Below are 27,934 nucleotides of genomic sequence, written 5' to 3' on the forward strand. Positions count from 1 at the left end.
CATAAGCTGTACCTAACTTAGTTGGTTATTGAACAGAGGTAGATGTTTGTTAATTATATAGACTGACATACAGCACATTTACTTGTACTATGTAACAGAAACATATCATTAGGGGTATACAGCAGATCAAGCAGTATCCATAGGGAGAGAAAATGCCAACTTTTCAGGTCAAGGATGATTGTGTGAAGTTTTCTAACAGTGGAAATTGAATAGTGTCACTAGAACTACTTCTTTCACTTCTTTTACAGCTTCTTTTTCTTTCAAACCTGTTGGAGCCTGTGATCTACATTTTGGGGATGTGTTTTCGGGTTGATTGAGCAATCTGGTGTTTTGCTGTCTCCAAGGGGGTTTGATGAGGTTTCGAGCAAAATGTGCAGCCTTGAGGCCAAGAAGCCTGTAGATGAGGCAGGAAGGCCATGATCAAGTCTATTTCTCACCAATCTCGGCAATTAAAGTGTTGAAGAAGATGGAAATTCATCAAGGATGAGAGCTGAAGGTGGGTGGGTGTTTAACGCTGTGTACCTGCATGTGTCCAGTCTCTCTCTCCCTCTCACCTGCTGATCCTGGAGGAAAGTCCTTGCATTTGAATGACCTTTCTCTCTCTCCCTCTCGCTTGATGGTCATGGGTCTTGGGTAAGGTTCAATCGACGCAGTTTGTGGATTGGGTTTTATAGTTATGATGTGTTTCTGCTTTCTGGTCGCTTTTTTTGTTGCTATTTTGTGTGATTTTGATGAGGGCGGATCTGCAGGCTGAAGTTAATGAACGACACAGCACTAGATTGAACTGAACTGATCTAAATTGAATATACCTGGACTCTTTCAATGACTGTTTCCTATTCTGTGTTTTTCACTAGTTTTTTTTTGCCATTTGCGCGATTTGTTTTCTTTTGCGCGTTGGTGTTTGATATTTTTCTTTGAACATGTTTCATGGTTTTCTTTGTTTCATGGCTATCTGGGAAGACAAATCTCAGGGCTGTATACTGCATACATACTTTGATAATAAATGTACTGTACATTAACTATTACCTGGTGCTGGTCAGTAATTTTCTTTCCTTGGTGGAACGGATCAGGTGTGTTAGTGTTCTGTACATTGGACTTCAACTGAGCATTTAAAGAATATAAAGTACAAAGATTCTTCAAAAGCCTTGCTGCACAGGCAGAGAACAAAATAGACTCTGGTTTTGTTGACATTTTATTTCATTTAGAAAATTGTTGCTTGACAATAAATAGAGGCATTCGTAAGCCATAAATGTATATCCACCATCTTTGACTTTATTTAAGTTTAGTTAAACCATATAGATTCCATCTGTCACAAGAACCCAAAAGTTGTTCTTGATCAGTATACGGTAAAATTACAAAATGCATTGAAATTGAATAGGGGTGAAATGACCAGCTTTTAAAGAATATGTATTTTATGCAGTGATGATTATTAGCCAAGTGCCACTTTTAATCCAATGTTTTCCAAGTGCTCCTGTGCAAAGGCCAACTGAGTGCTGGAAACAGCTGGCTTCATGGCACTTGTCCAAGGGCTCTACAGATCATCAGTTTCAGCGTTAAACTCGAGATCTATTCCAAGGTTAATCAAATTATCTGTGCTTGTTGGAGTCCAGCCCAGAGGCGTCCTGTTGAAGTTGGGCCGAGTGCTGATGTCTTGGTGGAACACGAGCACCGGCTCAGGCTCTGGAAGAGTGGCTTCAAACTCTGGGAGCTGAAAAGTCATCAGTTTCACTGCCTTTTCAAACCCTCCATAGGGCATAGCAGTTCTGCAAAGTATTTTAAACATGTTTGAGTTTATTATATTCAACAATTCTTTAAATTTACTACTGACCTTTCTTACACTCTTTTTGGAATTATAATACTATTCTGTTGACATTTGAAATATAAAACAAGTTAGCAATTCTCTTGCTGACTTTATCCAAGGACTATCAGCAAAGAAACAATTAATGGTTAGAAATATTAAAGAGCAGAAGAGAGGTGGTAGGATGCTCATATGGAGCATAAAAAACTGAAATAACCTGCAGCTATATTATACATTGAAGTTGCTATTAAAGCACAAAAAATTCAAAACCAGCAGTGGGAATTAACTATGTAAAGAGTCATGCGGTCCGCAACTTTTAAAATCTATTTTTGGAATGTGGGGTATTGCTGACAAGATCAGCATTTAATGCTCTTGCCCTTGAGTCGCGTTGGTGAGCCACCTTGATCTGTTCTATTGTAAAAGTACTCCCACTATTATTGGGTAAGGAACTGAAAGATTTAGCACCCAACAACAGTAAAATAATGGTAATATAGTTCCAAGTCAGGATACTCTGCAATTTGGAGGAAACATGTCGGTATTAATAGAAACATAGAAACATAGAAAATAGGTGCAGGAGTAGGCCATTCGGCCCTTCGAGCCTGCACCGCCATTTATTATGATCATGGCTGATCATCCAACTCAGAACCCAGCCTTCCCTCCATACTCCCTGACCCCTGTAGCCACAAGGGCCATATCTAACTTCCTTTTAAACATAGCTAATGAACTGGCCTCAACAGTTTGCTGTGGCAGAGAATTCCACAGATTCACCACTCTCTGTGTGAAGAAGTTTTTCCTAACCTCGGTCCTAAAAGGCTTCCCCTCTATCCTCAAACTGTGACCCCTCGTTCTAGACCTCCCCAACATCGGGAACAATCTTCCCGCATCTAGCCTGTCCAATCCCTTTAGGATCTTATACGTTTCAATCAGATCCCCCCTCAATCTTCTAAATTCCAACGAGTACAAGCCCAGTTCATCCAGTCTTTCTTCATATGAAAGACCTGCCATCCCAGGAATCAATCTGGTGAACCTTCTTTGTACTCCCTCTATGGCAAAGATGTCTTTCCTCAGATTAGGGGACCAAAACTGCACGCAATACTCCAGGTGTGGTCTCACCAAGGCCTTGTACAACTGCAGTAGTACCTCCCTGCTCCTGTACTCGAATCCTCTCGCTATTGTTCCTCTGTATCTGCTTCCCCTATTATTATTGCTGATGAGGTGCTGCACTAGCAAGTAGTGTTCAGAATAACGTAAGTGCTGTGAGTTTTGATTATTGTGCCAGTGATGGAGAGAAAGTATGAGATATAATTAATTATATGTTGGTCAAACCAGCATTTTGCCTTGGATGTTATGGAGCTCATTAAGGTGACTAAGTAGCACTCATCCATGCATGTCATGAATATTCCATCATATACCTGACTTATGTTTTGCAAATGGTGGAAAGATCTTGGGAATCAGATTGTGATTCACTCCTGGGAGTATATCCAACCTGATACAGTTGATTGTGTTGAATTTTCTATAAATGGTGACCATCTCCTCCTAGGGTATTGGTTCTGGGGGACAGTGATGGCAATGTCACTGGATATCAAGGGTAGGATTAAGTTGTCCCATTAAGCAGCACCAGCCTGAATTGTGTTCAGGTCTGGTCACATGCAGGTTTGGGTTGTTTCATTTCCAAAGAAGTTGCATATGAAGTTACACATTGCAAAATCTTCAACAGGCATTTCCACTTTTGACTGTGATGGAAGGGAAGTCATTGATGATTGAATCAAGGTTCCTGTGAGGTCTGAAGCTAAACTAAGCATTATTAAACATACTGATCGCACAAAAGACTACGTATGCTGGAAACTGGAGCAATACACAAAACGCAGGAGAGCTCCGTATGGATTTGGCAGCACCTGTTGAGAGGAGAGGACAGTTGACATTCCTGTAGAAACCCATCAGTTTTGTTGGAGGCACAGCTATTTCTGGAACTTAAGACTTCTCAATTAAAAGCAACAAATCTAGTTCCATAGTTGAATCAGTCAGTGATTTCATGATATCATCTGAAATTACATAGTTTGGCTCAAGACTGACTTCTGTAATGTTGGAGACAGGATGGAGCTCAGGTGGACTTGCATGAAGATGACCTAAGGTGCTTCAGACCTGTCCTCACATGTTGGTTTCAACATTACTGAAGATGGGATTTTTTGGAACTTCGTTCCCCTGTCAGCTGTTGATCAGTTTATGGTTATTCACAAGTGCTATGTCAGGACTGCAACTCCACCACAGACGGTCCCAAGCCCAACTGTGAAAAGTTGTTTACAAGGCAACTTTACCATGCTTCTTTTACTGTTGGCATGCACGTCGTTAATGTAGCTTCGTTGTGTTGGTGCTTCATTTTTTGGTACACCTGGTGCAGCTCCTGGCCCACCCTTCTACTTTCTCCACTGATCAGGGGGCTGAATTCCTGGTTTGATTGGTAGAGCAATCAGTGGAGTGAGGGGTCACAAGATTAACTTATACTGAAATACAGTTATGCTTTTGCTGATAATCCACTGTTTTGAACTAATAAATCAGTTCCAATCAACCCCATTCAGCGCAATAGAGGGGGTATGGGACTGTCTCCACAACGATTAAGTGATGCTCACTCCTAATAATTTTGTCATGGACCAGTGCATCTCCAACCTAAAGATTGGTGAGAACAAAATCTATTGCACTTCCTTCATTTTGATTCACTCACCACCTCCTGCAAACTCAATCTGCCAGGTGTTTCAACTTCTGTAGATGCTCTCAAACATTCAGGTTCCTCATCAGGGCCCATTCTTTCACCTTGCTAGTATCATTTCCAATATTACTCTACATTGGAGAGCACAGATTCTTTAGCTGAAAGAGAACTGCAGGAAGTTCCTCTGTCTATAGTTGACCTGATAACACAGAGAGTTAATATTAAGCCCTCCCCCCCCCAACAAGGCCATCCTTCCTGCCTATATATCATAGTACAATTATCTCTGTTGGCTCTGAACTGTGATACAGAATGTACCAGGGGCTGTGATGGAGGAGTCTTGAATATCTGCCAAAACAATTCTCTGAATATGACACCAGGCTCTTGCTTGACTAGAGTGGGACAACTCTTCCAATTTAGCTAAAGGTCCACAATTGATCATGGGAAAGATTTTGCAAAGTTAACTGGATTAAGAATGATTTGTCCATGTCCAACTCTCATTCTGTTTTAAAGTAGTTTTATTTAATACAACAAAATGGCTACTGGGCGATTTCAGTGGTCCATTATTGGTTTGTCACATTACTACAGATCCAGAGTCACACTGGCTGTAGTAGACAGCGTAGTAAATCTTCCTCCATGAAGGTTATCTGTGAATGACATGTCTTTCAGGATAGGGGTTTCATGGCTCCATTGTAGAGTCTAGTTTTTCCTTAAAATTCCAGATTATTTAATTGAATTTAGCTTGCCCAACAGTTATGGTAGGATCTGAACCGATGCCTCTGTATTGGTAATCTAGATCAGGGGTTCCCAACCTTTCTTATGCCATGGACCGCTACCATTAACTGAGGGATCTGTGGGACCCAGGTTAGGATCCCCTGATCCAGTCATTGCATCGCTCAACTAGTTACTTAACCCTATACCACCAAAACATTACATTATGGTGCCATTTTTTAAAGAAAAGGTATTTGATATTTATTTTATTCTCCAAGGAGACTGAAGTCCTTTAAGTAAGGCAGCTCTGCTGGAAGAATGTGGACAGATTTCAAAGCTAAGCCACCATATCCAATGACACAGCTATATCAAGACACAGGGCAACAGTCTAATTTAAGAATACTGATCGGGTCACACAGATATTAGAGACTTTTGGCAGTATAGTGTTGAAACTCTTATCACCTTTTGCGCAGTTACATGCAAAATTGTCCCTTTGCCGCTTTATTATTTGATATTTATTGGAGGTTACAAGATCAGCACTAGTCATTCTGAGCTTACACACATTAATTATCTTCTAGTAAAATGGGTGGGCTGATTATTGGTCAGCATGCCTCTCTAACCAACCAGCTGTTGTAAAGAGTGCACTCTAGGCAGTTTGAAGACTAATAGGCAACAAGACTCATTGCATAATTATTTTCCGTACACAAAATGCCCACCCGGCCCATTCACCCCTACCTCCCACACCTTCAGTCTGTTGTTTCTCTTGCAACGACTTCTGCTAGCTATCTCCACATCCTTTAATCTGTACATTGCATCTGAAGGCCACTCAGCCTCTCAGGCTTGTTCACCAATCAATGATATTCATTTATTTAGAGATACACTGCTGAACAGGCCCTTCTGGCCCAATGAGCCACACTACCCAGCAACCCATCTATTAAACTCTAGCCTAATCGTAGGACAGTAACCAATTAACCTACTTACTGGTATGTCTTTGGACTGTGGAAGAAACCCGGAGCACCTAGAGGAAATCCATGCACTCACAGGAAAACGTACAAATGCCAGAATTGAACCCTGAGCTCTGGAACATACCCGCCCCCCCCCCCCAACCCCCGGAGCTGTAAGAGTGTTATGCTAACCGCTACCTGTCATTCTCATTTAATTAACGTTGCCCCGCCCCCCCCAAATCCTGACACCTTTGGTTAACAAATTTATCAGTCAGTTACAACTGATCTGGTATCAGCCAGCATTTTCATTTTTTTTTACCACTTTCTTTGTTGTATCCTACATATCCTGAGCATGCAGTGTAGAATATTCTGGTCTTTTAGGATATTTCTGACAGTTCCTAATTTCGTGTCAATTTTACTTAAGCGAAGTGTCCATGTGATGGAATAGTTACACATTCCACATCTAAAATGAACTAAAATTTTAAAGAAACAAAAAACATTTTCAGTTGTATGTGTATAAAAACAAGTTTGTACGTTCTCCCCATGACCCTGTGGGTTTCCACCAGGTGCCTGGTTTCCTCCGTATTCCAGAGACTTGTAGGTTAGGGTTGTCAGCATGCTATGTTGGCATTGGAAGTATGGCAACATGGCGGTATTTGCGGGCTGCCCAGCACAGCCCTAGCTGATTTGTTTTGATGCAAACGATGCGGTTCAATGTTTTGAAGTACATGTGACAAATAAAGCTAAGCTAATCTTTCCACGATACAGTAACATTTCCATATTAACTTTCACCTGAAATTTGGTTGCATTTACTTCAGTGAACTTAAATGCACCGACATTAGTGCATTCCATATCTGTTGCACGCAAGTGTGAATAAATTTCTATGTCAATATGGGAAGGTCAGAAAGATAGATAGGGGACAAATGAAGGGCAGACTGAATATGGTCAGCCAACACCCTGGCGAACTCTGCAGCCTAGTAATCGCATTAGTAGAAGTCACATGACAAGAGAAGGAGTCCTGTTGACTTCAGTGTTAAAACACATACTCCTGAAAACAGACTTGTAAATGGGCCAATGAAAGACTGGTAGTAGCTGTTAGTATTTCTTCCAACACTACAGATACCACACAAAAAAACACAAATATAAATATTCATACATGCAAAGACAGGTGATATGAAAGTAGTGACAGACCGCACCTAATTCTCTCTTTCAAGGTTGCTTTAAGGATGTGGAAAGGATTCAACAAGTGCACGATTAATTGAAATTGTTAGCCTGGATTTGTGACTAGCACACCTTTTACTATTTAAGAATTAACAGAGACATTGTGCAGTCAAAATAAAAAGCACTTCTGAAATGCAAGTTATGTACAGTAGAAAATGGAGAATACTCAGAGTACCAAGTGCTACCAAAGACTGGAGTGCCCATCTTTCTCCACCAGTCATTTATCTTCTTTCTATCCAGCAATGTAAGATTGTTCAGAATACTTGGCCAGTATTCCAGCTATGGCCAAGCCAATAATGTGTAAAGGTGCAGCATCACTTTGTTATTATATTCAATATCTGTTGTTTACAAAGGACTTCCCCAACCACATAGACAATTTGCTCTGCCACCTTCAAAGAAATATTGTTGACCCTAGGGTCCTCTGATCTAGTACTCCCTCAAATGAGGACCACTCAGATTATACCACTGCTCCCAAAGAGAACCATTTCATGCTAATTTGCAAATGTTGACCAAATACCTACCTCATTGCAAAGTTTCATATCAACTGCAATCTTTGGAATTAAATTTCCTGTACCCAAATATCAAAAGAAATAGCCAATATTAAACCCAGGAAAACCACAATGCATATTTTTCTCCATTTAGATATACATCCAATCACCATTAACCTTATTTCCCTTGTTGAGTTAGTTTTGTAACAATGTTATTTCTTTAAAATCACAAGTTTCAGTTTTCTGATTAATTCTGATGTGGCTAATTATGAAATGCCTTTTGGGAGTCATTATGTATATATGTTGCACTTCCTCTCTGTCACTTCTTCATTCCCTTGGGTAACAGTGCATGCAAGAACAATCGGGTATTGGCATCCAAAATATTCAAATGAGCTGGCTAGACTGACATTTTAATCTTTCCCATTCTTTCCCCAAGGTAACAAACTAATCTCAGAGGTATTCACCAATTTCTTTCAGCAACCATTTTGGTGCTAGGCCAAACTCCGTAAGAATTTGAGAAGAACAAAGTACCTCCAATAAAGAAGGAGAAAGAGAAAAAAAAAACAAAACTTCAGTTTTTCAGGGAATCTTAGAATTTTAGGGCACTGAAGGAAGCTAATAACGTAGTTGTTCAGCTTACTTCCACCTCCCAGGTCTTAGTCTGGTAGCCTGTTAGGGGACAGAATATTGTGCTCAGTGCCATCTTTTAAATGTGATGGGACTCTGTCTCCATCATTGTTTCAAGCAGTGAATTCCAGACCCCCACTAATATACATTTCAGACCTGCTTGCATCTCTCTTAAATTTTCTTAAATCTATGCCTCTTTGTTATTGGCAAGCAAGTCCTTCCTGTTCAAGTTGTCTAGTTCTTTTTACAGAAAGGTAAGTATGGAAATTGGCCCTTTGGCTCAGCAAGTCCACACCAAACATCAACCACTCATTTTACACTGATCCTACATTAATGGCATTTATTTTTATTATCCCCTCATTCTACCATCTACCTACACACTAGGGGGAATTAACTGACCTATCAACCTGCACATCTTGGGACATGAATGGAAACTTAAGGCACCCAATGGAAATCCATGCAGACACATGAAACCTCCACAGCAACCAAGTTGGGATTGAACTTGGGTCTCTGCCGCTTAGAAGCAGCAGCACTGCTAACTCTGCCACTGTACGTAATAGTCATTTCATAATTTTGTACACCCCAATTAAATTAGATTGCAACCTCTTGTGCTTGAAAGAAAACAATCCTAGTCTATTTCATCTCTCCATATAATTTTATAGCCTGGTCAAATCTTTATAAATTTCTTCAGCACCCATTCTTATACAATCATATTATTCCTATAGTGTCATGACCAAAATAATACTTCACACTACCATTGATGCTTTTATGCTGGCTAGAATTTTCTTCTCTATTAACCACACTGCCACTTTTGACATCATTCTCAGTTGTGGTTCTTCCATTTAAGTCCTTGTTATTAATGTACAGTATGTCGCAAAAAGAAAAGGACTATAGAGCCTTTCTGCTATAGATCTCCAGTCTCTAAAGCTTCAGTACTTTCTGCTTCTCCTACTGAAAAATAAATATCACATGGGCTTTTACACCCTAGTTAGTCTACCATGTAGGGTTTGTCAAATCAACTGCTTGTAAGTAGACTACGTCAAAATTACTATCCTCATCCGCACATTGTTTCTCAAAAAATGTTAACATAATTAGTCAGATTTGGACATGACTTACTCTTAGAAAATATATTATGACTGCTTTTAATTTAACTCTGAGTGTTGATTTACCCAATTTGAAGTCTTCAACCAAGGAAGACTGGACAGTAATAGAGCTATATCCTCCCTTGATTCATTTAAGAGTCTGGGATACAGTTTAGCTAAGCCTGGTGATTTATCCATTTTTAAAGATCCTGTTCCCTCTCATTATGCCAAAATTTCCAATATTTCTCATTCTTCCTTCTTAATGTTAATGACAACAAATTATGCTATTTATCTTAAGTATCTTTAGAACCCTTATGAAACATTCAGTAACAGCGCAAGGTAATTAATCCTCGTGAAACTGATTAACTGGTCATCGCTAGTTTGGTGCCAACTTTCTTCCAGTATAGAACATAAGATTTTGCACTAAATAATATTAGTTGACTGGGCAACTGTAAATCTCCTATTAACTATTTTTTTCTGGGGAGCCATTGCCAGAAGCTTAAATGTGGTTGGTCATTTTAAGAGGATTTCACCAAATCCTAATACCATGACAGTTCTTTTATACACAAATTGCTTGCCAATGAATTTTAATAATTCATGAAAGTGCCAATAAATTGCAAAGAGTGAGTTACTAAAATGGTGGCAGGTGCTGGTGTAAATGAAATGGAGTGAATGAGGGGGATATGATAGGTGGTGTAATTTTGACTTCTACTCCAAGCAGAGTGGGATTCTTGCCCAAAGTGCATCACTTTACCTCCCACCATAAATCCCCTGTCTCTAATTCCCAGATCCCACTCTTTTGGCTTCATCTCATGTCTGTGGATAGATAGCCCATCAAGGAGTGAAGCTGAGAAACTCTTAAGTGTCATTTCCTAGGCTTTGTAATTCTAACATCTGTTCACTTTGTGGCTAGAGCCTCACCTGTTAAAACACTTAAAGGCACGAAGTTTGGCTGGAGCACCTGGTGGTTCCATATGAAGACTCATGGTGGACTTCAGTTCCGGATCATTCCCCATGGCCTGTTCCCAGGGTGACACATAAGTTTTGATTGTCGATGTATGCTTTTTGCCTCCTCCTCCTCCAGTTCCCTTCCTATCAACACCTCCACCTGTCAGGGAGCAAACAGCACAGCAACGGATATTAACATGATGTCACACTACCATTCCAGCTCATGTAGTTCTGATCACCAGGAGAGCAAAGACCATGGTTTTCCAGTACCCATTTCTGTGAATACACACAATGTAATTACATTTATGCCTTGCTATGCTTTTATGAATATAACATGAAATTGATGTAGGAGAAGCCTCTCAGGTCTGTTCCACTATCAATAATGTCAGAGCTTATTCCTTGCCTCAGATCACATACTACCGATTCACTGGTTCTCCAACCCATTCCCACCACTCATGTTCTTCGTGTCCAGAAATCCATCAATCTCAGTCCTGAAATTTCTCAATAAATTATGGGGTTCTGTATAAAAAGGCATCTGAATGGACAATTCTTTATCCTAACAATATGCCTCCTTATTCCAGATTCATTGGATTGAGAAAACCGTTTCTGAACATCTACAACATTGATCCTTTCTCAGAATGAATTTCCCATTGATATCATATCTTGTCCTTCTTAACACCCAAATATAGTCAATCTTATTCAATTTTTCCTCAGAATTCAGCCCCATCATTCCTGGAATCAATCAATGAAATCTACAATTCACTGACTTCCAAGCTAGTGTACCCTTCTTCAGGTACAAAAACCAAAATTGCACTCAGTTGTGGAAATGAGATTTCACCAAAGCCCTAAGAATCCAGAAAGACTTCCTTACTTTTGCATTCTTGTAAAAGACACAAACATGATATTTGCTTTCCTAATTGTTTGCATGGTTACTTTCTCCAATCATGATTCAGCATATCTTTGGTATGCTAAAATTTTCCAGTGTTCGTCCATTGAGAAGTATTGCTCTTTCTATTTTTAGATTGGACAGTATATTTTTCCACATCATACTTCATGTTCTGGGCTATTTACTTAAATTGTATACCTTTAAAACTATTTTGCATTGCTGCTCACAGCCCAATTTCCCATTTAGGATAAGCAACATTTCACCCAAGTTTTTGATGCATTGATTCCTGTGGCACCCTACTAGTAATGGTCGTTCAACCTGAATGCAACCCATTATTGCTTTACATGTAGACTCTGCCTAATCAAAATTCAGTCTAACTTATGCCAGTTACAACATCCTTAATGGAGGATTCCAGTGTTATGGTGACAATGTATGCCAGGTAAACAGGTTTGTAGTTCCTTACATTTTCTCCCTTCTTAAAACTTGCTATTTCATTTACTACCTTTTAACTGCTAAGATAGTTCTAGAATTGAAGGAATTTTGAAATAATGCCAATAATTGTGCTGTCTCTATAGCCAGCTTTTTAAAATCTCTAAGGTGTAGGTTATTAGCCATAAAGGATTTGTTTGCTCCTTACTTTCTTCTCTGTTTTCTTATTTGTGGTACTAATTTTTCATAAACATTTAGTTTTGTTCCACTTAAGTCTTCAGCAAAAAGATAAGCACAAAATAGTTATTTAATGTTAAGATATTTACAATTATAATTTGAATCTTTATTTTTACTTTCTTCCTTTTACTGGTTCAAAGAAATTTTAACAATATTTTGATGTACTTTTTGGCTAACCAATAATCTATTTCTTTTCTGTACTTTAATTGTTCACTATTACCTCTTGCCCAAATCCTCAGGGTTACTGTTCCACCTGGCAACATCAACTGCCTTTTCTTTTGAATTAGTGCTATTATTAACTTTAGTTAGATGCTGATTATTTTTTATTATTTTCTACTTCTCAATAGAAGTATCAAATCTTATATAATTAGCTAGCATGTCTATTTTCTTGATTTTAACAACTTAGCTAAACCTATGTAAAATGATTCAATGTTGTATATCTATCTTTTTGTCTGTTATTTTAAGAAGGATAGTTTAACCAGTATTAGCTGCAGATAAAATGTAAATACTTACTTTCTGAAGCTTCCATGAATCATCATGTAAAGGAGGAATAAAGCAACATTTGCTTTTCACTCTACACAAATTCTCTTGCTAAACAAACTCCTCCTGACAGAGCACCCTATTAAAGCTGCACTTCTTTCAAATTTACCCTGTTCAATCACAGAATGTTAATAGAATCACTACACACAAAATGCTGGAGGAACTCAGCAGGCCAGGCAGCATCTATGGAAAACAGTAGAGTCAACGTTTCAGGCAGACACCCTTCATCAGGCTAACCTCTTCCTTTTTACACATCTAAAGGAAACTGTTATTTCCAAATCAGTGTTGATTAGCTTCCCAATTTTCACTTGCATAGCCTTTTCAATTTGTGTTGTTCTTTGTGCATTGGTTGGGAAAATGCAACTGTTTTACTGAAGCTTGAGGTTCGTCTAAATAAATTATTTTCATTCCATTGCTTTTTAAATTTTGCTTGTATTTTCTCCTCTTTTATTCCTTCTCTCTTGAAGCTATTTCACTGTCCTGATGTTTAATTTCATTGGCTGCTCCTGAACCAATTAGCCAAATCATTAAAATGTATGCATGGTTACTGAATTCAATTATCTGGATGACAGGGAGGGAGCAAGCACTACAACTGAGTACGATAATCAACAAGCTATGGATTAATTTTTCTTCCCCTTTTTTGCAGAGAATAAGAACAGTGGCCTAAATCTGGTGTTGATGAGAAGCATTCTCAAGTATCTTGCTCAAAATCCAGTGATGGGTGGCATTTAACACCTCAGCTCATAGAGAAGATCTATCATTGTGAAGACCCATCTTGTCAGCTAGGCTGTATCAAATGTGCCATTGTCAGTGCCATTCACATCCAAAGAATTTAAAGAAAGTTTGTTTGCTTTTTTTGTTACTGATTATTTGAAGGATAGGAGTCAGTTTACTTTTCCTTTGGAAATAGCAAGTTCTATGAAAATCTTGACCAAAAGAATTATGCATTTGTGGAAAACCTTTGAAGCAGTTGAATCCATTCATAACTATGAAAAAAATTCCAAAACAACTTAATTGGCTGCAAAATCTCTCAAGATTTTGAAGCTGTTAAAATCACCATAAGCTCCTTTCACACTGCCTATCTTTACAGATACTGGTCCAAGTTGACATTACTATAGTGTTTTGTTGTGGGTTTTACATATGCAGTGATAACCCATTTATTTCCTGAACTTCAAACAAGCTTTAAAATAGTTAGGATTTCTATCTTCTTGGCAGCCTTGGTACTTCTGCAAAATGTAGACTTCATTTCAGTATTCAAACCCTATGATGCTTAGTTCTCACTGGTATTTTCAAGCTTTCAGGAGACTCGAGGGGTCACTGGAACAGCAACTCTTTGGAGAAGAGCTAAAATATTGAAACATTCCTAATATTTTGTGGAGATAAATTAGACTCTTTTACTCCAAGAGACAAAAAAATCACATCATTTTTTCCTCTACTGACTGTTTGACCCCATGCACCCTTCCTTCCATCTATGAGGTGGAATTACTATGTCTCTGACAGAATAATTGTTTCAGAGTACTTGTGTTGTTTACCGACAAGGCTTGAGTGCAAGCTTACTCAGATCTTTTAGCCTCTTTGCTAAGTTCCTCAAAACCTATTCATTTTCAGAACCTCATTCATATGCTTACCCTGAACCCCACTTCCCTCTGGACCTCCAGCCCCTCCGCTCCCTCCATCTCCTTGGCCACTTCCTTGTTTCCCAATGATTCCAGAGACAGCCGCAAGATGTTGAGGTTTGGGTTGAGGTGCTGGTGCTGTGCCCTTTGAATGTGTTCCATGCAGGCTGTACCCACTTTGGAATTTGGAGTCCATCCCTCCAATCACCTGGATACCACCTGGCCCAGTCTTCAGCACAACACCAGAGCCAGGGAGGAATTTCTGGAAGTTGTCCTAGAAAATTAAAATTGTGAATAAAAAAAACATTTCATTAAATTTAATTGTAAACAAAGTTCAGAGGTGAGGTGATTAGGATTCTTGTTGGTTTCAATTGGAATTTGCTTTAGATTTTGGCCTTCAACTCCAATAACTTTTTTAAAAAAGGCTATATTGTATTATCAGGTATGGAAGTGTTGTGGGAATATGGGATGTGGTGGGTAAAGAAAGTTGCAGAGCAATCGTGTGAGATGATGCTTTCCTTTCAAAGTAATCCTCCAAAGCTCAAAACAAATATTTACCCACACCAACCAGGATATCTCTCTCTCCCAGCCTGATTTTCCTTTCCACCCCCCATTAGCTAAATTTGTTCTTTCATTCAGCTCTTCAGCATCCTCATGTTACTTAACCCATTGAAAAATGGTCTTCCACAGAGTTCTAATTATTTCTGTGCCATTAGCCTATCATCAGCTCAAACCACCTGTTGTATATTGGTATCCTCTCTCTTCAATCTTGACAGATTTTCAGAGATAGTTGAGGAACTCACAGTAAACAAGTCACATGATCCATTAGATAAAAACATTTTCCATCATCACTTGCCACACTGTTGTGCTAGCTTTCTAGTTGCAGAAAATTCAGCGACCCCAAAAATTCCTTTATGATGCAGCTTTCTATTTTTTTCTCCATTTAAATGATACTATTGATCTTAATTCCAAAATGAAAACCATCACATTCTGTTATAGTCCACATGCCAGCATTTTGCTTACTCACCTTTCTCTTCAATATTATATAAACTGTTTGCATTCTTGCAACTTGCTTTCCCATCTATTAGTGTGTCACCCACAAATTTGACCATCATACATTCACTTGTAAACAGTTGCAGTCCCAACACGGGTTCCTATGGTACCCACTTGTCACAGGTTAACAATATGAAAATGAGGACAAAAGAGATGCAGGTGCTGTACTCTGGAGCAACACAGAATCTGCTGGCTGAATGGCAGTAGGCGGAAAGAAACTGTCAAGATCTTGGGTCAGACCCTGTATTAGGACTGAGAGTGGAAAGGCAAGCTGGTCAGCAAAGACAAGGGAAGCAGAGTGGCAAGCTTGAAAGATATAACTAATACATATATTACCTCAGTAGCTGCTACTTTTAGGATTCTAGGATATAAGTCACCTGGTAAAGCAGTCTTATCAACCTTCCACCCCTATTAGTTTGCCTCATACTAAATCTCTTGTGATGCTCTCAGTATTTAATTCCTCCCCATCATCATTCAGTATTGATGTCTGTTGCACCCATTTTGTATTAAGATTTCCTTACTTTAATATTTCAACCCTCTTGAAGTAAGAGCCAACATGCCATTCATATTCTCTATTGCCTGCTACACTTTTGTGCTAGCTTCTTATTATTATTAAGAATCTATCTTACTACAATGTACAAAGATAGCTGTAAAACCTCTGTCAAGCTCCTCTGCCATTTCCTTGTTTCCCATAAACATTCACCAACCATTCTTTAGAGAGCAATATCTACATGGATTCCTTTCTGACTTTATATATACTGAAAGAAACTATTATTGTCAATAGTTATATTTCTCATCCGTTTTCCCTCCTAGTTTATTTCCTCTGTTTTTTATTATTATGGTCCTCCTTTACCAGATGCAGAATTTATCCCAATCTTCAGATACACTGCTGACTTATGCCTCTATATGCTTTCATTTTCAATATCTTCCTTAAATTCCTTGGTAAGCCCTGGTTGGATCATTCTTTCTTGGAATCTTTTCTTATTACTGGATACAATTTTGCTGAATGTTATGAATTACCTCATTAAACACCTGCCAATACTTAACTATTGTTGTCCTGCTAATCTATCAGCACAGTTTGCTTTAGCCTTATTCATTGTAATTCCCTTTATTTGTTACAATTCCCATACAACTGTTTCTGTTCCATTGCGGCTTTCTCCCTCTCCCTCTCAACTTACATACAAAATAGTATGATCCCGTGATGATTACTTACCAGGAGACTCAGTCAATTATTAAGAATCTGCCACACTACCCTTTATCAAAGCCAAGATAGCTTGTTCCTGCTTGGCTCCAGAAAACCACCCCAAATGCACTCCATGAATTCATTCTCAAAGCAGATTTTTCCAACTTCACTGACTGAATCAAAGTGAAAGTTAAAGATTCCTATAATGAAAGCACTGATCTTTTAACAGCTCCACTTCCCCCCATAATTTTGTTGATTTATATCCTTTCTGAACATGTGGTTACTGTTTGGGGATCTGTACACTACTCCTACAATGGTTTTCTTTCCCTTGTTGCTTTTTAACCCCAGCCAAATAGATTCAACATCTTCTGAGCCTTGATCAACTGTGACAAGTAAACCTATTTCATACCTTATTAATAGTGTTACCCACCACCCTTACCTTACTGCCTATCCTTGTTAAAAATCACATATCTCTAATCATTAAGTTCCCAGTTTTGATTTTCTATTAACCATGTCTCCATAATGGTTATGAAATTATACCCTTTTGCCCGATTTGTTCATCTAAGTACCTAACTGTAAATACTTCATGCATTGATCCTAAATCTTCAGGCATGCCTTTTCACCATTTTTTAATTATCTTGTCTTTTTTGTACTATGACCCTTTTGCTCTTTATTTTCCCTTCTTTTGCTTTTAAATTCTAGAGTTAACTTCTTCTTTTATTCCTGTTTTTTCTCTCTCTCTTCCTGGTCATCTTGCTTAGGTTCCCATTCCCCTGCCACTCTAGTTAAACCCTCCCCAATAGCACCAGCAAACAACCCTGTCAGTCCTTCACGGATGTAAACCAAACCACTTCTATAGCTCCTATCCTTTCCAAAACTGATTCCAGTGTCTCTGGAAACTAAATCCCTCCATTTCTTTAGTATGCATTCCCAGTCTATTTTTCCTGTACTACATTTAATGCTCTGCTTTTCTAATTTATCTTTTAGAAGCATAGAAAACCTACAGCACAATATAGGCCCTTCAGCCCACAGTGCTGTGCCGAACATGTACTTACTTTAGAAATTACCTAGGGTTACCCATAGCCCTCTATTTTCCTAAGCTCCATGTACCTATCCAGGAGCCTCTTTAAAAAACCCTACCATATCTGCCTCCACCACCATCGCCGGCAGCCTGTTCCACACACTGCCACTCTCTGTGTAAAAAAACTTACCCCTGACATCTCCTCTGTACCTAATTCCAAGCACCTTAAAACTGTGCCCTCTTGTGATAGCCATTTCAGCCCTGGGAAAAAGCCTCTGACTATCCACACGATCAATGCCTCTCATCATCATCTACTTTAGCTACTTTAATTTGTTTTCCAGGACCTTATTCCTTTCTCTCACCTATGTCATTGGTACTGATATGTATTACCAGCACTGGCTGTTCACCATCTCCTCTCAAGGTGTTCTGTCATTGCTCCAAGACATCCTTGACACTGGCATCAGAGAGGCAATATGCCACCCAGGAGTCATGTTTGTGGCTGTAGAACCACTTATCTGTTTCCCTTAGAATGGAATTATCTGTCACTCTAGCTCAACAACTCTCTGCTCACCCCTCATCTTCTATCTACTTTCCAAAGCAATAATTTATTGCAACCTTCCAGCTCCAGATTACAGTTTGATCTATTAGTTCACACTTAAAAGTGGCAGCCCACTGGGGGACCTGTTGAAACAGTTTTAGCATCCATCTGTTCTTCACAAGTTGTCATTTTCTCTAGTCAATCATTAGACTCCCAGTACCCAGATCTTTTCCAGTCAAGGGATGCATCTTAAACGTTACTTGTATTTGTAATTACTTTTGATGCTGTTGATTCCTAAATCTTTTCCAAACAATGAGAAATGACTGCTTGTAGTTCCTCTACTCAATGTGTTCTGTTTGCAGAGTTTAGGACACTTCTTGGATTATCCCTGTTCTACAGGTTTTCATTCGCACCAAACCCATCATATAATATGTGATAAAAATTAATTTATAGATCAATTTCAACAGAAAGGAAAATGGATGTAACATAAATTGGATTGAGGTAAAGATGAGGCTCAGTGTAAATCAGATCATGTGTGAATCTGGTGTGGTTTTAACTTGGAGCAAGTTTTTCCACTGAGGTTGAGTGAGACTAGAACTAGAGGCCATGAGTTAAGGGTGGAAAAATAAAATGTTTAAGGGGAATATGAGGAAGAACTTCTTCACTCGGAGGGTGGTAAGAGTGTGAAATGAGCTGCCAGCAGAAGTTGTGGATGTGGGTTCAGTTTCAACATTTTAGAGAAGTTTAAATAAGTACATGGGACTGGACTAGTTCAGCACTTACTAGATGAGCCAAAGGGCCTGTTTGTGTACTGTAGTGCTCTAAGAATAAAAACTGGCAGAGTGGAAAGTTGGCATGCAGAACATTTAAAGTAGCTTAAATGAGATGCAGTGTTTATCAGCAGAGGCTTACAGGTGCTTCAAAAACTAAGGTGCTAATTCATTATGAATTCATACAGTCTACCTTGGGACATATCTCCGCCTTTGAAGATGATATATCATTGCTTTGTGCACATTGAATCCACGTTGTGATGATAGGTTTATTAATTGTTCACTATTTTTATTGATTATACTTCCCACTTCTCTCATTACTGCTTTTTCCAGTTTACATATTTTTAAATACTTTTTCACATCTGTGCTATTTAGATTTCGTCTATTAGAATGCCCATACACTATGAAACATCATTGGGCCACACTAACTAACCAACACCTTATTTTAAAACATTTTATTACTTTCCCCAAACCTCATTTTACAGTATTACAAATTACTTAACACTCATACCACAATATCCATTCAGTATGGATGGGGAGATTTTTAGCATAAATAGATTGATGTTATGTTTATTTTATTTCAATATCTTCATTATCTCAAAGGGGGGGTCTTTGAATATCAACCTGACGATAGAATAAAAAATATAACATTTTCTTTAAGTGATGGAAATTTTTAAAAATTTTGCACTCTAAAATTTCATTCTTTTTTTTGGCAGACGGTATCATAAAAGCACATTATCGAGAAACATCATGAATAGTTGGGATGCATTGATTGAAAAGTAATGTTAATCAGTTTCTCATCAGTAATAAACTTGTTTTTTTTTCTTTATTTATGAGAGAAGTCGACAAGAACTTGAAGCCCAGTCATGTCAGTCAATTATTAGACATGTAGCATGTAGGAGGAAAAGTTCAAACAGAATGTCATGAAAAAAAATCAAATGAGTGATAAATTCCAGCGTGGAAAGGCAAATAGCACCAGAGGAACACACACAGAATGCTGAAGGAACATAGAAACATAGAAAACCTACAGCACAATACAGGCCTTTCGGCCCACAAATCTGTGCTTACCTTAGAAACTACTGAAGGTTACCCATAGCCCTCTATTTTTCTGAGCTCCACGTACCTGTCCAGGAGTCTCTTAAAAGACCCTGTCGTATCCACCTCCACCACCGTTGCTGGCAGTCCATTCCACACACTCACCACTCTCTGCGTAAAAAACTTAATCCCTGACAGCTCCTCTGTACCTGCTTCCAGGCACCTTAAAACTCTGCCCTCTCGTGCTAGCCATTTCAGCCCTGGGAAAAAGCCTCTGACTATCCACACAATCAATGCCTCTCATCATTTTATACACCTCTATCAGGTCACCTCTCATCCTCCTTCGCTCCAAGGGAAAAAAGACCAAGTTCACTCAACCTATTCTCAAAAGGCATGCTCCCCAATCCAGACAACATCCTTGTAAATCTCCTCTGCACCCTTTCTATGGTTTCCACATCCTTTCTGTAGTGAGGTGACCAGAACTGAGCACAGTACTCTAAGTAGGGTCTGACCAGGATCCTATATAGCTGCAACATTACCTCTTGGTTCCTAAACTCAATCCCACGATTGATGAAGGCCAACGCACCATATGCTTTCTTAATCACAGAGTCAACCTGCGCAGCAGCTTTGAGTGTCCTTTGCACTTGGACCCCAAGATCCCTCTGATCCTCCACACTGCCAAAAGTCTTACCATTAATACTATATTCTGTCATCATATTTGACCTACCAAAATGAACCACCTCACACTTATCTGGGTTGAACTCCATCTGCCACTTCTCAGCCCAGTTTTGCATCCTATCAATGTCCTGCTGTAAACTCTGACAGTCCTCCACACTATCCATTACACCTCCAACCTTTGTGTCATCACCAGATTTACTAACCCATCCCTCCACTTCCTCATCCAGGTCACTTATAAAAATCATGAAGAGAAGGGGTCCCAGAACAGATCCCTGAGGCACACCACTGGTCACCGACCTCCATGCAGAATATGACCCATCAACAACCACTCTTTGCCTTCATGCCTCCTTACTTTCTCAATAAACCTTGTCTGGGGTACCTTGTCAAATGCCTTGCTGAAATCCATATACACTACATCTACTGCTCTACCTTCATCAATGTGTTTAGTCGCATCCTCAAAAAATTTAATCAGGCTGGTAAGGCATGACCTGCGTTTAACAAAGCCATTCTGACTATTCCTAATTATATTATGCCTCTCCAAATATTCATAAATCCTGCCTCTCAGGATCTTCTCCATCAACTTACCAACTACTGAAGTAAGACTCACTGGTCTATAATTTCCTGGGCCATTTCTACTCCCTTTCTTGAATAGTGGAACAACATCCACAACCCTCCAATCCTCTGGAACCTCTCCTGTCCTGGATGATGCAACAATGATCGCCAGAGGCTCAGCAATCTCCTCTCTCGTCTCCCACAGTGGCCTGGGGTACATCTTGTCCAGTCCCAGTGACTTATCAAACTTGATGCTTTCCAGAAGCTCCAGAACATCCGCTTTCTTAATACCTACATGCTCAAGCTTTTCAGTCTGCTGTAAGTCATCCCTACAATTGCCAAGATCCTTTTCCATAGTGAATACTGAAGCAAAGTGCTCATTAAGTACCTCTGCTATCTCATCCGGTTCCATACACACTTTTCCACTGTCACACTTGATTGGTCCTATTCTCTCACATCTTATCCTCTTGCTCTTCACATACTTGTAGAATGCCTTGGGGTTTTCCTTAATCCTGCTCACCACGGCCTTCTCATGGCCCCTTCTGGCTCTCCTAATTTCATTCTTAAGCTCCTTCCTTCTAGCCTTATAATCTACTAGATCTCTGTCATTACCTAGTTTTTTAAACCTTTCGTAAGCGCTTCTTTTCTTCTTGACTAAATTTACAACAGTCTTTGTATACCACAGATCCTGTACCCTACCATCCTTTCCCTGTCTCATTAGAATGTACCTATGCAGAACTCCTTGCAAATATCCCCTGAACATTTGCCACATTTCTTCTGTACAATTCCCTGAGAACATCTGTTCCCAATTTATGCTTCCAGGTTCCTGCCTGATAGCCTCATATTTCCCCTTACTCTAATTAAACACTTTCCTAACTTGTCTGTTCCTATCCCTCTCCAATGCTATGGTAAAGGAGATAGAATTGTGATCACTATCTCCAAAATGTTCTCCCACTGAGAGATCTGACATCTGACCAGGTTCATTTCCCAATACTAGATCAAGTACAGCCTCTCCTCTTGTAGGCTTATCTACATACTGTGTCAAGAAACCTTCCTGAACACAACTAACAAACTCCACCCCATCTGAACCCCTCACTCTAGGGACATGCCAATCGATATTTGGGAAATTAGAATCTCCCACCACGACAACCCTGTTATTGTTACACCTTTCCAGAATCTGTCTCCCTATCTGCTTCTCGATGTCCCTGTTACTATTGGGTGGTCTATAAAAAACACACAGTAGAGTTATTGACCCCTTCCTGTTCCTAACTTCCATCCACAGAAACTCCGTAGACACTCCTTCCATGTCTTCCTCCTTTTCTGCAGCCGTGACACTATCTCTGATCAACAGTGCCACGCCCCCACCTTTTTTGCCTCCTTCCCTGTCCTTTCTGAAACATCTAAAGCCTGGCACTCTTAAGTAGCCATTCCTGCCCCTGAGTCATCCAAGTCTCTGCAATGGTCACAACATCATAGCTCCAAGTACTGATCCACGCTCTAACCTCATCCACTTTGTTCATAATACTCCTTGCAATAAAATAGACGCATCTCAAACCATCGGTCTGAGTGTGGCCCTTCTCTATCAATCTGCCTATCCTCCCTCTTGCACTGTCTCCAACCTTTCTCTATTTGTGAGCCAACCGCCTCTTCCTCCATCTCTTCAATTTGGTTCCCACCCCCCAGGAATCCTAGTTTAATCTCTCTCCAATAGCCTTAGCAAACCACCCTGCCATGATATCGGTTCCCCTGGGATTCAAGTGCAACCCGTCCTTTTTGTACAGGTCACTCCTGCCCCAAAAGAGGTCCCAATGATCCAGAAATCTGAAACCCTGTCCTCTGCTCCAATCCCTCAGCCATGCATATATCCTCCACCTCACTCTATTCCTGTACTCACTGTCACATGGCACAGAAAGTAATCCCAAGATTACTACCTGTGTGATCCTGTTTTTCAACTTCCTTCCTAACTCCCTGTAGTCTGCTTTCAAGACCTCCTCCCTTTTCCTGCCTATGTCAATATGTTGGTACCAATATGTACCACAGCCTCTGGCTGCTCTTCTTCCAACTTCAGGATATCATTGGCACAGCAGGTCAGGCAGCGTCTATGGAAAAGAATAAACAGTCGACGTTTCAGGCTAAGACCCTTCCTCAGAAACAATGACTATTACTCTTTTTCATGGATTCTGCCTGACCTGCCAAGTTCCTCCAGCATTTTGTATGTATTGTTGTGGACTTCCAGCATCTGCAGACCTTCTCATGTTGGTAAATAGCACCAATCTGAAAGAACATTTTGTATGGATGGAAGAGTTTGGTTAAACACTGAGACTGATAGACATAAGACAGATAAGAATAAGGATGTCCAGATGAAAGTCTGAAATAGCAAGTTATGTAGCAATTCCAAGTGGGATTCAGGAAATTTATTTTGATCTTATTAGAGCAAACTAAACAAATGTTCATACCAAATAGCCTTAGAGCTGGTCAAGTATTGTAATCAGGCCACCGAGATGTTTAATGTTTTAGGACAATGGAGAATTCAACATGCTATCTAATACCAAAGCACTGGATGTGTAGCATTATAAAGCAGACTTCTGCTGCACAGAAAAAGTCAGGAAAATGGATAGCCAACATTTCAGCTTCAGGTAGACTAGGTGAAGAGTTTTCACCCAAACGTTCAACTGCCCATTTCCCTCCACAGATTCTGCCTGACCTACCATGTTCTTCCCTCTTTCAGCATCTGTAGTCTCTTGTGTCTCCTCCTCATTACAATTATCTCATGCCTATAGTTATTAGTTGGGAGGTCCAGCATTAGAGTCTTCAACATTCTTAACCTCCAATTAGTAATCTTTTCCAACATTCAAAACTTGAATAGACCCCCTCTGTCAGGACAACTCTTGCAGCACAATTCTGTCTATACGTTATATTTCATGGGTTTACTTGTACCAGGCCGGGAATGAAATTGGGGGTGTGAATGGTTCAATATGAGGGTTTGGTAAAAGAGGGACAGGTGCCAAAGGCCTTCCAAGGGCTTAGTTGGATGAAATCATCTTACATTGGATGTTGATGACACAGAGGCAGCAAGTGATTGAGGGATGTGGGAGAAATAGATCTGGAGGGTGATGACATTTCAAGCAAAGCTGATGCCAGATTAGTGTAAGGGATGGAGATTTAGAAGAGGAGGAAGAGCAGGGTGTATCCCAGGAAACTTCAGAAGCAAGCTCAGGAAACAATTACTGGAGATGCTTTAGCATAGAAAGTTTAGGGTGTAGAAGGATACCATTTGGCCCATTGCATTGGTGATGGCTACATAGTGCTTTGCCATCTAATCCTACTTCCCAGCACTAGATCTGTAGCTTTCCTGTTCATGGTTTTTCAACTATACATCCTGTAATTTTGTAAATATCGCCAACATATTTTCAGGAAATGAACTTCAGGCTTCTTGATTCCTCCCTCCACCCCCCCCCCCCCACACACACACACCCCAAACCCTATCTCACCTCTAATCTTTCAAGCAATTATTGTAAATCCATGCTTTCTAGTAATTACTCCTCAGCTGTGGGAAATGAGATCTTCCTATTCACTCTACCTGGACCCCTCATGATCTTGTGCTGCTCAATCCCCTTACTCTTTTCCAACTTAAAAAATGAACAATAATTTTAGGTTATCCAATCTATCCTCACAGCAATAAATTTTCATCTTCTAGTTATCCTCTGTATCCTCTCCAGTGCAGTCTCTGTAGCGGAATGACCAGATTGTGGGCAGTACTCAAGCTGTGGTCCAAATAATGATGTGTAAAATTCTCCCTTCCTCTTATATTCTATGCCTCAACAAAAAAAAATGAAAGCATCCCATGAACTTTTTAAGGGTAGAACCATTTGAGGCATTTCCCATTAAGGTGATGAGAAGCTTTGGAAGGGAAAGATGTGATTGACTATGTCAGAGTTTAGGGAGGTCAAGGAGAATGAGTTTAATGCAGCACAATCACATTTACAGAGAAGGTCATCCATGTCTTTGGTAAGGCATATTTTAGTGGGAGGAACAGGAATCTGATTGGCGATCTTCAGTCAGGAAGGTGCAGAAGAAATGCCTAGGAGTTGGAACTTAACCATCTGTTCCATTGGAGAGGACGGTGAGGTCTGAGTACAGAAAGTTTCATGGAGAGATTGGAGTGAAAATTGTAAAGCTTAAGATGATCATCTTGGCTTTGTAAGAGAGATAGAACTACTTACCATAACACCATGGTCACCTGGAAAAGAAAGTTGTAGCATCAGAAATTTGGTGAGAATGGAGTAAGAGAGCAGAAGGTTGGTTTTCTGGAAGTTATGAGATTAATTGGTCCATGAGAGAGTTGAGAGTGACAATGTAGGGTGCTCAGGATTCAGGATTGTGTGAGATTCTGTTCAGTGAGCCAGAGGAAAGGAGAGCATAGAATGAAAGGGAGCAGGGTTCCATCTGGGTGAAATTGGGACCAACTCCTCGTCAGAGATGTGATTGCCAGGGCCGGTGAGCATGCATTTGAAGAGGACCTTAACATCATAAGTGGAAGAAGGAAGTCAGATGATCTCCATTAGAATTAGAATCAGGTTTATTATCATTCCCATCTTCTGAAATTTCTTGTTTTGTGGTAGAAGTACAGTGCACATTAAAATTACTACAAATTTCAAAAAATAGATGGAAAGACAGACCAAAAGGTATATAGAAAAATAGATAGTGAGGAAGAGGGAGGTAGTATTCATGGGTTCATTAACCATTCAGTAATCTGATGGCTTCCCGAGATGTTCTAGGACACTGTAGGATTTGGCACGGTGTCTGATTTGTTCAGGCCCCATCTGGTGATGAGCAGTTTAAACAAATTTAACACCAAAATTCAGATTAGTTCTTGAGGAAGCAAACACCTGTGTAATTGGGATAAGGCACCGATTTAGCTGGAGGCGAGATAGGATCTTGCCATCTCTACTCGTCTGAATATTAATTATTACTTGTTATATGTTGGGATTTTCTTTAATTCAAGTGTTAGACAGACGTTCACTGTCAGGCAATATAAAGTACTTCAGAGAAATGGAGAGGTGGCGTGCATGAGAATGTTACACAGATGGAGTGAACTTTTGTTCAGGGGCAGGATTGGAGGTTGTGTGTGAATATGAAAGTTAACTGGATAACATCCTGGAGGAAGAAATGCATACCATCGAATCGGGGTTAAAGACGTCGGGGTGTGACTCGTAGATGAATCTCTCGACCCTGCGCTGCCGCTCTTTAAACATCTGAGATCCTTTATTCTTCAGCAGTGACAATTCCTCCAACATCACATCCCGGGGGATGCTTATCTTCTTCCCGAGGTTAATCTCGGCTCCGGCTGCGCAGAAAGTTGGTTTTAAAAATGTGAAACAGTTAACTAGGGGGAGCGGCAGCAAGATCCACCTTTGGAGCTGGTTATTTAATGAACTGCACCCTCGCCAATTCCTCTCGCCTTCGAGGCTGGAGTTACAGGCAAGCGCGGCAAATATTAGACACATTTCACTCAGTAAATCATACACATCCTCAGCTGTTTGCATTCGACAGCGCAGGGGACTGACATGTTCTCCTCGGAGGAGAGGACAGACGTATGGCTGCGCGAGTTTTATAAAATTATTGGAGGCACGGACTGAGTGGACCAATCAGTGACTGCTTAAAAAAACTTGGAGAAGATACAGTGTTTATTAATAAGATGCAGCTTGCAAAATTTCACCATAAAAAGGCCATGTTTTCTGTATTAACTACAGAACTCACTAGTCACAACGCCTCAATTTCACAGTTTACCGCGTTATAATCAGCTGCGGATAAATACTAACAGCAGGTTGAATAACCCTGTAATCCGAGTAAGCGCTCCATCTTTTTTTGGGGAGAGCTCGAGCTCAGTATCTTTATAGGGAAAGCTGTGATCCAAATGTGTGCCGATGTGCTCAAGCGTTGGACCTACCTTCCTTCAGCGCTTTTGTGATGATTCTCGATGACTTTTTCCTCTTGGCGGGTGCGGGGGTTCCAGCTAACGGCATGGTCGATGGAGTTTAATCCTTTCTTGCCACTGTCAAGAGCCAGGAGAGGAAAGTACACACATTGGCAAAGTCATTAAAAATTGGGGAAGGTGTCCGATTGATGCATACTAACGACTATCCAAAGCACCAACATTTAGCTTCTCATTAACTACTTCAAGATTATTGATCTTAAACACCAAATAAATGTTTTAATCTTAAGATATTGGATGGATACTGTACCCACAACAGAAAAGAAGGAACACAAAAAGTTCAGACGTATTCTTATTCTCTGCAGTCAAACATTTCTATAACAAAGACATATAGAGAAAAAAATATCCTTGCAGTAAATCAACCACATAAAGCTGTTACTTTTGATAACAACTCCATGGAGATCCTGTCACTGCCAGACAATCCAACATTATCTTATAACATGGAGATGTTCACGGTGACATACCTTTAAAAAAAATCTGCTGGAATACCTGGCTACTGGTTGCTGACTTAGCTCCGAATCTGCTAAATAAAGATGTTCATGAGATAAGCTGAAGAAATTGTGCAGAAAGAACAGACAGGAGTTGGGTCTGCACAGCACCAAGTGCTGATGCAAAGTGCAGTGAATTTGATTCCAAATGTTTTTCTTGCATATGCATCATTGAGATAAATATAGTATTGAACCAAGGGTCTCAGATAGCAGTGAGACAAGATAAAACCATGTATGTAAGCAGTCTTCAAACTTCAGATGTTAAGGTAGAAACAAAATGAAAATCAGACTGAGGCCGTGAAGAACTGTAGTCCTCATATAATCACAAGGCAGCAAACTGGTCAGAATTTCCAAGAAGTGTGCTGGTTTTTAGTCAAGTAAAGAAAAGTCTTG

General features: G+C 39.9%; 1 protein-coding gene across 2 annotated transcripts; it reads right to left on the reverse strand.

Annotated features, from left to right (window-relative positions):
* Positions 1-1,164: 1,164 nt before the first annotated feature.
* On the reverse strand, positions 1,165-27,919 carry LOC134358419 (myozenin-1-like). 2 transcript variants are annotated; one of them, XM_063070632.1, is made up of 6 exons: positions 27,543-27,919; positions 27,009-27,113; positions 26,236-26,405; positions 14,241-14,502; positions 10,494-10,680; positions 1,165-1,763 (listed from the first exon to the last, which is right to left on the reverse strand). In XM_063070632.1, the coding sequence occupies exons 2-6, from the start codon at positions 27,082-27,084 to the stop codon at positions 1,532-1,534; spliced, it is 927 nt and encodes a 308-aa protein (XP_062926702.1). In that variant the 5' UTR covers positions 27,085-27,113; positions 27,543-27,919; the 3' UTR covers positions 1,165-1,531. The 2 variants fall into 2 exon arrangements, with proteins under 2 accessions (XP_062926702.1, XP_062926701.1); XM_063070631.1 differs by having other exon boundaries at positions 27,518-27,914.
* Between the last annotated feature and the right edge of the window lie 15 nt (positions 27,920-27,934).

Source organism: Mobula hypostoma, chromosome 18 (assembly GCF_963921235.1).
Source record: "Mobula hypostoma chromosome 18, sMobHyp1.1, whole genome shotgun sequence".
Lineage (NCBI taxonomy): Eukaryota > Metazoa > Chordata > Chondrichthyes > Myliobatiformes > Myliobatidae > Mobula > Mobula hypostoma.

Coding starts and splice junctions, on each gene's coding strand:
- LOC134358419 (XM_063070632.1), bottom strand. CDS start 27,084: ATGCCGTTAGCTGGAACCCCCGCACCCGCCAAGAGGAAAAAGTCATCG. Junction 26,406..27,008: donor CACAAAAGCGCTGAAGGAAG/GTAGGTCCAACG, acceptor CTTTCTGCGCAG/CCGGAGCCGAGATTAACCTC. Junction 1,764..10,493: donor GCCTTTAAGTGTTTTAACAG/GTGAGGCTCTAG, acceptor AATACTTTGCAG/AACTGCTATGCCCTATGGAG.